Below are 11,534 nucleotides of genomic sequence, written 5' to 3'. Positions count from 1 at the left end.
ACTGCCATTGCAACAACATAACCTTAAAATTGTGAGTGAAATGCGCGCAGTGTGAGGTTATGTTGAACGAAGAGCGTAATTAGTGAGGTTATGTATTATATATATTTTGTATTGAAATTGGCGCACAGAATATTGATGTATAGTTGGCATAAGGGCAGCTGTCAGATGTAGAGGTGTGAAACATAACCGAAACTAATCTCAGCCATGCTGTGAAAGTCTAACGTTAAGTTTTGTGTAAAATGTCCAAACAAAATTACGTGTGAAATTCGTACATCAAAATTTAGTTCGTTACGCGCACACAAAGTCTTTACATAACCACCAACCCACCACACCAAGCGCAATTCCCCACATCCCCAGCCTGGATTACTGCAGAAAGCGGTCTGTTGCGCATTGAAGCAGAGATGGCACAGCAGCAGGAGCAGCATCCGCATCAGCAGCAACAGTCGCAGCAGCAACAGACGCAACCGCAACAGACGCAACCGCAACCGCAACCGCAACAACAGCAGCAGCAGCTATCGGAGGCGACCGCCTTGCGGCTGCTCAACAGCGTTGTGGCTGGCGCTGTCACGCCCCAGACATTGGCAACGCCCCACGTCCAGATGCAGAATCCAAGCGAGGCGGGCGGCACGTGTGGCATAGCTGGGGGCAGCACCGGCGGCAGCACCGGCGGCACCGGCGGCAGCAGCGGCGCCGGCGGCGGCGGCGGCGGCGGCGGCGGTTGTGTTGGTGCCACACAGCTGGGACTCGTATTGCCAACATCCGGGCCGGGTCAGGCATCGCAGGAGAGCGTCCACTCGGCCAATGAATTTGGCAATTCGTGCCGCATTTGTCGCTGGAATCGCAGCGACATGGAGATCATCAACTGTCCCTGCAAGTGCAAGGGCAGCGTGGTAAGTTCACCAGACAGACAGACAGAGAGAGAGAGGGAGAGAGAGAGAGAGAGAGAGAGAGAGAGAGAGAGTGTGCGGCATATTGTAATCCCATCTATGCAGGGCTATATACATCTGAAGTGCCTGAAGCGTTGGATAATGCATAGACGGGACAATCGCTGCGAGATCTGCAATGCCCCGTTCAACATAACCGCGGATCGGGCGAGCGTTAAGCAAATGGTGCGCGCCTTCTGCTGCGGCCGCTGCTGCGGCATGATCGTGAAGCATGTGCTGTTCAGTGCCTCGCTAATGCCGCTCGCCCATGTCATTCTGCAGCAGGTGAGCGGTTGCACCAAGTGGCATCGACTGTGGCGACAAATTCTAATTGGAGCGATCGATGCTTATCTGCGCTTCTTTACTTGTGTACAGGTCCTGCATTGCATGGATAATCTAAATCAGGGCAGCACGGAGCAGCTAACGGTACAGGAGGTATTTGTCGCTTCCTGTGCACTGCTCACGTCCAGTGCCCTATTCTTTCATTTCTTTGAATTTGTGACGACCCGCTTCTTGCTCATACGCAATATACTGCGGCATTGGTGGATGTTCGGCAGCACCAACGATTTTGGGCTAGTGGAGGTTGAAGACGATTCCTTTGACCTGTTTTAGGGTACAAAAAATTATATTTAAAAAAAAAAGAAGAAGAAGAAGAGAGAAGAGAAAAAAATAACAGACAAAAAGTAAATCAAGCTGGCAGCTTTATCTTTAGATAAATTAATCAAAATAGGTTGATTGCCGCCTAGCTATACGAGTAGGCCGTATTATTCATTCTTTTTTTCTTTCTTTCAGTATAAACAAATATTTAGTAACAAAATCAAAATTGTGAAGTTGATCAATAAAACAAAGACTAGCATAACGGCATTCGGTTGAAAACCATGCAAAATTGCACTGCCCAACATATCGATCAGAGTGACAGGCACACACCAGCGTTATGTATGTAGCAGCCACTGATTCAATAAATAACTAAAATCTATCGCGTATTGGCTTTTAAAATTAAGTATTTACCAAAAATTTGACGGAAATTTCAAACTCGACAGTTAGAAGGCCGTTAACGCACAAATGCGCTCTGTTAACGCACAACTGTTCTGTTCTCTGTTAACGCACACAAATTGGCCTGTTGTTATGTGACAGCGCACTGTTAGGTGACAGAAAATATCGATAAATTGCCAGATTGGTAAGCTGGCGATTCCTGCTGCTATTGTTGTTGCTGCTATCATCCCCAAGTCAAATAATAAAAATTTTTTTGGCATAAAATCGAAACATAAAAAAAAGAACATCAATTGCAATACTTGCAACGGTGCAAGAAGTGCAGTAGGCGGGCAGTTTGACGTGCAATTTAGTACATGTAACAACAATTAAATGCATTCAATATTGTGTAAGTGCTCAAAAAATTAAAAACAAGAAAACAAATCAAATTCAGCAAGTTTTTTGGACCTGCTGTGCGTATCGTGTGATTGGTGTATGTGTGTGTGTGTCTCTGTGTTATTTGCGTGTGTTTGTGTGTTTGTAACAAAGAGCAACTTGTCTCTGGCAGCAGCAGTGAAATTGACCGCAGGTGCCAAGCACTGGGCAGCAGCAGCAACAACAAAAAAAGAAAGGAAAAACGAAGAACGTCTCAAAAGAAAGTGAAGTTAGCGCAAGTGTCATCTGCTGCTGCTGCTGCTGCTGCTGCTGGTGCTACTGCTTTGGTGTTGTTGTCGCTCTGTTACTGTTGCCAGCCACAGTGCGTGCGTGCGTGCGTCACTGCAACTTATTGACAGTTATAATTTAGCTTTCGACGGGCACTTGTGGCAATGCCTAATTTGTAAAATTAACATATTTTCGTTCTTTTAACTATTTTTTCCCCTGTTTTGTGATTTTTGCGCGCATACGACACAGAGATCTACAACTTGTTCCCCCCGTGCGCGACAGGTTCTTTTTTTTTTTTTTTATATGCTAAAGCTGCTTTTGTTTAGCAATTAAAGCCCAAAGAAACTAAGTGAGCTACATAAACAATAAACAACAGAAACAGAAAAACATAAAAAAAAATATACAAAACAAAAAAAAAAACAACAACAATAAAGACAACCAGCAAAATGGCTGCACAACAGCAGCTATTGGCTTTGATGTCATCGGCCTCCGGGCACAACAACAACAACAGCCCCGAGCCACTGTACGATCTGTCATTGATGGCCGTTGTCAACGGCCTGGACTGCAAAGTGCCGACACTGGAGCGCATTAGCAAGCTGCCGGAGCTGCCGCGCAATCTGCTGATCGATGTCTACGAGCTGGTAAGTTTTGCTCCTCTGTTTCCTCTCAAAAGAAAACAAAGTGAAAACACACGCAGAAAGAGGCTGCAAAAAAAATGAATAACAAAATCAGCTGCGACACATGCACCCGCAAGCATGTGTGCGTGTGTGTGTGTGTATATGTGCGTCTGTGTGTCTCTGTGCGTGCTGCTTATCGCTGCGCTGTTACGGCACTTTCTTGCCGTTTCTCTTATTTCTCTGGTTCGCGCAGCAGGACAACAATTTTTGGTGTTTTGTTTTGATATACAGTTAGGGAAATTTTATTTGTTTGAGCTACAAAGAAACCAAAAAGCTCGTGCCAAGCGAAAAGCTTTCCACTGTTTATGTTTACGCGTAGAAGCTTCTGGTAAACGCGCACAGCTGGCACGAGCGCAACTGTGTATGTGTGTGCGTGTGTGTGTGTGCTTGTATGTATGTATGTAAATTATGTCTGAAACCACATGGCATTAGATATCATTGACATAGCTGTGCGATATGATATCTTTAATAAACTGTTGTTTATACACTCTATCTTAATTTAAACAACATTCGCTGCGTAAGGGCATGTACGCTTCGGCATTGCTCGCATGCCTCAATACTCACACACGCACACGCACACAAATTGCCTGTCATAATAGCTCTGCAATTACAATATTAATTATAAGCAGCAGCAACCACAATGTGGCCGGCCGCAGCAGCTGATGATGCTGCTTGTCGCCGGCTAAAAATAGCGCATTCGCTCTGTCGGTGCGCTCGTTTGACGGGCATCCTTCTAGGGCGCAGCCATTCAACTCGGCTTGTTATCAGTTCTACAAAATGGCCGTCCATGACTGTTATAAGGCACGCCGAGATCCGCTTTCAAAGCCAGTGTTGTGCAACAATTGCACAATACTTTTTATTCTTCAATTCTAGCTTCTTTTTGTCTTGGCTGATCATAAAGCTTAGACAGCTTAGACCAGTGTTGTACAGCAGCGAGCTTGGCTTAGATTGAACAGTAGTACTTACTCCACGGTCATTCAATTTTGTCAACACTGGCTGCTTTTCCTCTCGACTGACATTAATTGGCTTATAAAACACTAGATCCTTAAGCTATGCAACATAATCCTACTGTGATGAGGCTTTCAAACTCAGTGGTGTATAATAGCTATCTTTACCAAAATCTGACAGCTTAAGCATCTCTTTTTCAACACTGACTCCTTTAGCTCTCGACTGATATAAATAACCCTTATGATAAGTCCTATGTCTCGTTGCCACGACATTTTCAGCTAGTGTTGTGCAAGAGATAGCCTTACAATTTTAACAGCACCCACACTCATACTTTTGAGCACTGTTTGCTTTCCCTCTTGGCTTGGTGTACGGGTCTTATTAACGGCCTTTCACGAGATAAGTTTGGCTCGATTTTAAATACTTGACAGTAAAAGTCTCGCATTTCTCTCTTCATTTTCCCTCAAATAGTTGTTTTTAGCCACTGTCGCCTGTTTGCTTCGTACTCATTCTCTTACCAAAATGTATCATCATGACCTCTTACTCAAAATGTAGTGTTGAGTATCACTGCAATATATAGCCTCGTTCTCATTTGTTTACAATGCATGAAATAAGCTTAAAGTGCCAGTGTTGTGCAGCAGAGCAAAGATCTGGCAATCGCCCAGCATTCCTTTCCCACACTATTTGTCACCTAATAATTGTTTGTTTTTCTTTTTTCTTGCTGATCTCGTTTGAAAATAATGCACAGTCATGACATAAGCATGACGCAGCACTCAAATTCAGTGTTGTGTAATAGCACACCTCTCCCTGATTTAACAGCATCTCTTGCACAGCAGTCACTTTGCGCTTTCCCACACTAATTTGCTTCGTTCTCGGCTCAATCTTGCGTAGTCATGACAATAGCTAAATTTTTGTTGCAATCAAAGACGGTGTTGTGTAACAGTGCAAATATTTTCACAGCAAGCGATAAAAAGGAACAAAAAAATGTCCACAATATATTATGCGATTGTGGTTGAAGTATCTAAAATCTCATGTAAAGAAGGTTCAAATCCGATCGGACAAAGCTTTGGTCAAAGAGCTTTGAGCCTTAAGGGAGCGTACATGCAATAAAGCTGCCTTAAAGCTCAAAGCTCTTACCATCCACAATATTGATTAACCTCAAGTTGACTTAAAGCTGAAATGCAAAATATTGTTGACATTTGTCATTTAAGTAATGTTATTTATGTACAGCATTAAAAGCTCATTATAATTCAAATACAAAGAGCTTTGAGCCTTAAGTGAGCGTACATGGAATAAAGCTGCCTTAAAGCTCAAAGCTCTTACCATCTACAACATTAATCGATCTATTATCATTTTCAAATTCTCTGTTTTTTCTGATCGCATTCCGTTTGTAGATGTCACAGCGCGAAGATCTGAAGGACACACTCTTGGAGGAGCTGTCCAATCTGGATGTATTCCGTCCACTCGTACGCTACACATCGGCGCGGGGCAAGCTGCTGCGCATTGTGGCCGCATTGATGGCCAGCAACAAGACTCTGCCGCATCGCCTCAGCGAAGCCTATTTGGGCCGCTATGCTCTGTCCCAGATAGAGGCACAGTACAATGAACAGGCCGATGGCGATAAGGCGGGGGCATTGGGAACTGCAGCTGAAGCCGGAGCTGGAGCTGGCGCTGGAGCTGGAGAGGCCGCCGCCGCCGCCGCCGCCTCACTGCCGCAAATTGATTATGATAAAACGCAAATTATTGACATTGCCGCCAGCTGCCTGAGCCACATGACGCTCAACGACAAACAAGCAGCAGCTGCAGCTGCAGCAGGAGATGGCGATGGGGCTGGAGATGGAGTTGCAGCTGAAGCTGCCGGCGCACAGACGGCCGCCGAATCAGTGCCAATGGAAGCGCTGCCCGATGAGGATATCATGGCCATCGATTTGGGTCTGCGTCTGGGCAGCTTTCTGTCCGTGGCCGGCTGGATGCAGGAGAGCATTTCAGTGTTGTCCTGCCTCAACGAAAGACTGAAACGTATGCAGCCCTTCAAAGATGAGCTGGTCTTGCGTCTCGATTGCCTGCAACGGTAACAAAATGATCTCTCCTTTGTGAACACAATTTCATAATCATCTTTTGGCATACCCCCTTGCAGCCTGCTCTACGCAGAGTCGTCGCATTGCAACTTTAAGATGGCCCAGAAGACCTTTGGCGAACTGATGGAGCTCAATGGCATGCTGACGGATGCGGTGCCGGCGGCCCTCATTGCCATGGCCTACACGCAAATCTCGTCCATGTACTTTGCCCGCAACGAGTACAATAATAGTCACATGTGGAGCGTGCAGGCCATGCGCCACTTGGAAATGTCCGCGCCCACACGGTACGCTGCAACACAAGCAAGCACACAAACATATACACACACACACACACACACACACATACATACACAGACATACACAGACATATCTAGACTATGTGCTGATTTCTTTAATCAATCTCTCCCAGCGTTGCGATCGATGTGCTGCGACAGGCGGCCAAGGCGTGCGTGGTGAAGCGTGACTTTGCACGCGCCAATTTGCTCATCTGCCAGGCGGTGCGCCGAGCCCGGTAAATGAAACAATCAACTCCTAATATACACTCACTCTTTCTTGCTCTTATTCACACGTTTTCTCTCTCTCCCTCTCTCTCTCTCTCTGTCGGTCTCGCGCACAGCGAACAATTTGGGCCCAATCATCAGAAATACGGCGATGCTCTGCTGGATTATGGTTTCTTTTTGCTGAACGTCGACTCCGTTTTTCAATCGGTGAAGGTCTACAAGGAGGCGCTGGCCGTGCGTCGCGGCATCTTTGGCAACATGAACTTTCATGTGGCAATTGCCCATGAGGATCTATCGTATGCCTACTATGTCCATGAATATAGCACTGGCGACTTCAGCTTCGCGCAGGAGCATGTCGACGAGGCTGTGCATATCATGAAGAATCTGGTGCCCAGCAATCATCTGATGTTGGCATCGGCCAAGCGTGTTAAGGCCCTGCTGCTGGAGGAGATTGCATTGGACAAAATCGCCGATGGCATGGGTGACGACGATCTGCTGGATCAGTCCGAGGAGCTGCACAATTTTGCACTCCAACTCTCGCTGGAGGTGTTCGGCGAGGTGAACGTGCAGACGGCCAAGCACTATGGCAATCTGGGGCGGCTATATCAGACCATGAATCGATTCGAGGAGGCCGAACGTATGCATCAGAAGGCGATCAAGATCAAAACTGACCTGCTCGGCCCCTACGACTATGAGGTGGGCCTGTCCATTGGCCATCTCGCCTCGCTCTACAACTATCAAATGAAGAAATTCCGTCAGGCTGAGGATCTTTATCTGCGCAGCATCGATATAAGTGAGCAAAAAGTTGTTTTCTTTGCCGTCTCGTTTCTATTACTAATTGGCTGCATTCTCTTTTAACAGGCTTGCGTTTGTTTGGACGCAGCTACTCCGGTCTGGAATATGATTATTTGGGACTGTGCCATGTCTATGAGACATTGCATGAATTCGAGAAGTATTTGCGCTACGCTCACATTCTAGAGAACTGGCAGCTGCTGCGCGGCCAGAATATAACGCAAAACGTAAATGCAGTTTATCCACTTTTTATACCCTGAACCCATTGTAACTGGCAGAAGGAAACATCTCCGACCCCATAAAGTATATATATTCTTGATCAGCATGAACAGCCGAGTCGATCTAGCCATGTCCGTCTGTCCGTCCGTATGTCCGTATGTATGAACGCAGAACTTATAAGAGCTAGAGACTTGAAATTTAAGCTGTAGGTCCTCCTAGTGCCCGCGCAGATCGAGTTTGCTACCGATATTCGATAACTTGCCCCGTTTTTAAGTAATTGTTAAAAATCGATATCGAAATCCTGTTTTTTGAGCAATTTTGGTAAATAACAAGAGCTTCTAGAATAGTATATGTATATCAAGTATCTTTCATTTTATATCGCCTATCGCCTGTTGGAAGAATAGGGTTCAGGGTATCCCCTAGTCGGGAGCTTCCGACTAGAACCACTTGTTTTTTTTTTTTTTTTGTTTATATTGTTGCTAATTAATTTCATTTCCCGTTCCTTCGGCAGAAGTCCAGCTATCCTGCCATCGAGCTGGATTACACCATTGATCAAGTCAAGACTAAGTTCTTCAGCATGAACGTTAAACGCGTGCCTACTCCGCCGGAGCCCAGCAAGAATTGAGTGCAACCAAATGGATCAAAGTGCATCTGCGATTGGGTCTTGGTTAGGTGTTCTATATACACGAAGCATACACACACGCAAATTTAAATTTTGATTTAAACAATGAAATGTTAACAACAACAAAGTGCAGAAGTAGAAGAACGGACGAAATATTCTAAATTTAATTTTGTTACGTTTTGTATTCCAAAACCAACTCAGGCAACGAAATGGCCTTGAAATGAGATATCCTCTAATTTTGATACACTCAATCAAACAAACATACACACGTACACACACAAGATACACACACCTCGTAATTGGATACAAAACAAAAAGAAAATCTTGTACATCCAATAATCGTTCATATTTTAATTCTAAAATACGAATATATGATGTGATTGCTTAACATATATTGATATATATATATATATGTATATATACAGTATGTATATATTGATTACTGATAATCAATGAATATGTTGTTCAATAATTTTTTTAGACCAATCGTTTGTTAAAGGAACTGCAAATGCAAAAGCTGTAGCACAATTTAAATAAAAATTAAAAATTTAATGCTACGCAAACATTTAAATATAATGATGTATAAACAAATTAGACGTTTGATAGTTTAATAATACAATATATAGTTTAGATGCGACGATCCATACACACACACGAACACATGAGTGCATCGGATCTTTCGATATATATATATATATATATATTATATATAGAACTATATGTAGCGTTGTATATGAATAATGATACATAATGTTAAATACGTACAAAGTATTTGTATCATCAATCAATCATACTTTAAATTCCCTCCTCTTCCTCTCTAGACACACACCGCACAATCGACCGCGGTATGCGTTTTAAGCTAGCGCCAAGGAATTTCGTTCTCTTGAATTCCAGTTCTTAAACCTAATCTTTAGTGTCCGTTAGGAGCAGTTAGCTTTCCACTTAACTGTGTGACTCGTGAAGTGAAAATTACATAAATAAGTACACTTTATACAACTAACGATACCTATGCCTAGTACTATATATATAATATATAATATATATGTATAATTAACGACTTATATGCCTAAACATTATTGTAGCCTACAACAATTTGGCATTGGCATCAACTCGAATGCCCAATCTCAAAATCTTAATAATAAAATGTAAAGCAATAAAAACTATATCAATAATGATGTATTATACAAAAGCTTTAGCTTTGGCGCATTAAATACATTTCGAATTTATTGTAATCTAAATCTTTTATCATTCGCGTTTGATCTCTTTCGAATTCTGCTTTGTATGCCATTCGTTAACGTTTTGCTTCGCATCAAGTAAATCTATAAATCACTGGGCAAAAAAAGGTGGTTAAGATTTCATTCCAATTTCATAAATTATATAACTTTTTGATCGGAATGACAAGCTACGTCTTACCCTAGCTTTACCCATCCATATAATCGCGTTGATCTTGAAGAACAAAACTTAATTTCGACTTAAAAGCAAAAAATAACGATTTTTCGTTGTGCATTCCTCTGCGATCATCAGAGCTAGAGACACGAAAGTAGAAGAACCTTTCTCTTTGGATATGCACACATGTTAAGTTCATCTTTGAATTATGCCTACTTAAGAATCGGTATCGAATAAAAGAAGAAGCATAGTCGTTACACGTATTTGTTTTTATTGGAATTTCAGCAACTATAGGTGATTGCGATGCTGAGTACAGGGTATAACCTAGTCTGTCACATTTATTCACTCCTACTTGTTTCTTCAATTCCTTGTCAGCTGTCACGCTCCTGCAGCTCGTGTTTTTTTCCACTTCCTCTTTGTGCGTCATTCTTAAACGTTTTACGGGCTGCATATGCTCCCATGCTCTCACAAGCGGATAAAACTCCGTTTTTTTTTTGAGATTCGTAAATAGTTTTTTTATTATCAGGTATGCATTGTTTTTGGTTGAAAACAATTCACTAAGTTAGTTTGATTTTTCTGTATAGATTTTATTCATAAATTCTAATTGAAGGTAACATAAATTTCCGTCAAGCAAAATGCAGAACTTCCAGCAGATGGTAAAGCAGCGCAGTTTTATTTGTACGTGTTTGTTAACCAGGAATCGATTGCAAAAGCCAAAGACGTTGCCAACCATACCCGAGGAGGAGGGTGAGAACGAAGCCGATGACCTTGGCAAGGTCATCTACATGCAGGACTTCCAGGCGGGCTTCCAGGACCGGCAGGCAGACGCGGCATTTCCTATGTCCTTCGCCAATCCTTGTCCACAAGTGGCGGTCACTTCCAGCTCGCATCAGAAAACTAATTGCTTTTAATCTCTGATTACCATCATCATTGTCGTTAGCCGTAAATTCAAAACAATCTGAAAACGCCTTCGTTCCATAAAGTTCCAGGGCCTGATGCTTTTCTAGTCCTCGTACAAACTCTATTCCCAAACCGATCTGGATTCCGGAAAATAGTAGATTCGAAAATAAAATGCCATCCAATGAAGGTGGTGATTTAATGTTTACCTCTTTTATTGCTACCCTTTTTACTAATACTCGTATATATTTGTATTGAAGAAGGAAAAAACTATTTTCGAAAATTATTTACAATATATTCCTCACATTAAAAAGAAATTTTCAACATTTCAAAACCCAGCTCATTGTTTGTGGCATCATAATTTGTAGCTTGGAAGATATTATTTTCAAAAATTTCCAAAATTTCAACACTCCAAATTTAATTGATAATATATTTATATTTTTCAATATTATAAGTATTTATATACCCTGAATCCATTAAAAATGGGTAAAAGGGGTATAATGTATCTGCGCAAATCTATGTAACAGACAGAAGGAAGAATCTCCGACCCCATAAAGTATATATATATATAGTATGTATATATATATTCTTGATCAGCATCAATTGCCGAGTCGATCTAGTATGTATGAACGCAAGGATCTCAGAACCTATAAGAGCTAAAAATTCGGAACGTAGGTTTGTTTCCGATAATCGATAAGTTGCTTCGTTTCGAAGTAATCGATAATAAATCGATATCGAAATCCTGTTTTTTGAGCAAATCTCGTAAGTTGTAGCTTCTAGAATAGTATACCATAAATTTATAAATCAAGTATCTTCCATCCACATTTTTTTTAATATCTCGGATAAATATTGTCTGATTTTAA

General features: G+C 42.3%; 2 protein-coding genes across 3 annotated transcripts; both read left to right on the top strand.

Annotated features, from left to right (window-relative positions):
* Positions 1 to 161: 161 nt before the first annotated feature.
* LOC135434577 (E3 ubiquitin-protein ligase MARCHF11) lies at positions 162 to 1,899 on the top strand. Of its 2 annotated transcripts, XR_010437258.1 has the most exons (4): positions 162 to 890; positions 993 to 1,208; positions 1,299 to 1,653; positions 1,716 to 1,899. XR_010437258.1 is itself a non-coding variant. In XM_064691184.1 (3 exons), the coding sequence occupies exons 1-3, from the start codon at positions 402 to 404 to the stop codon at positions 1,533 to 1,535; spliced, it is 942 nt and encodes a 313-aa protein (XP_064547254.1). In that variant the 5' UTR covers positions 162 to 401; the 3' UTR covers positions 1,536 to 1,899. The 2 variants fall into 2 exon arrangements, 1 of the variants encoding a protein (XP_064547254.1); XM_064691184.1 differs by having other exon boundaries at positions 1,299 to 1,899.
* Positions 1,900 to 2,121: 222 nt separating this feature from the next.
* Pat1 (Protein interacting with APP tail-1) lies at positions 2,122 to 9,620 on the top strand. Its single transcript, XM_064691182.1, has 8 exons — positions 2,122 to 2,301; positions 2,882 to 3,196; positions 5,572 to 6,248; positions 6,315 to 6,539; positions 6,665 to 6,766; positions 6,872 to 7,548; positions 7,617 to 7,774; positions 8,278 to 9,620. The coding sequence occupies exons 2-8, from the start codon at positions 3,002 to 3,004 to the stop codon at positions 8,389 to 8,391; spliced, it is 2,148 nt and encodes a 715-aa protein (XP_064547252.1). The 5' UTR covers positions 2,122 to 2,301; positions 2,882 to 3,001; the 3' UTR covers positions 8,392 to 9,620.
* The last annotated feature ends 1,914 nt before the right edge of the window (positions 9,621 to 11,534 follow it).

Source organism: Drosophila montana, unplaced genomic scaffold, assembly GCF_035044405.1.
Source record: "Drosophila montana isolate Dmon_TW-CO22-7 unplaced genomic scaffold, ASM3504440v1 contig_3416_1, whole genome shotgun sequence".
Classification (NCBI taxonomy): domain Eukaryota; kingdom Metazoa; phylum Arthropoda; class Insecta; order Diptera; family Drosophilidae; genus Drosophila; species Drosophila montana.
Note: the sequence above shows the minus strand (reverse complement) of the source record. Positions and strands in the feature narration are given on the sequence as shown.

Coding starts and splice junctions, on each gene's coding strand:
- Pat1 (XM_064691182.1), top strand. CDS start 3,002: ATGGCTGCACAACAGCAGCTATTGGCTTTGATGTCATCGGCCTCCGGG. Junction 6,540..6,664: donor GAAATGTCCGCGCCCACACG/GTACGCTGCAAC, acceptor AATCTCTCCCAG/CGTTGCGATCGATGTGCTGC. Junction 7,775..8,277: donor GCCAGAATATAACGCAAAAC/GTAAATGCAGTT, acceptor TTCCTTCGGCAG/AAGTCCAGCTATCCTGCCAT.
- LOC135434577 (XM_064691184.1), top strand. CDS start 402: ATGGCACAGCAGCAGGAGCAGCATCCGCATCAGCAGCAACAGTCGCAG. Junction 891..992: donor GCAAGTGCAAGGGCAGCGTG/GTAAGTTCACCA, acceptor CCATCTATGCAG/GGCTATATACATCTGAAGTG. Junction 1,209..1,298: donor CCCATGTCATTCTGCAGCAG/GTGAGCGGTTGC, acceptor ACTTGTGTACAG/GTCCTGCATTGCATGGATAA.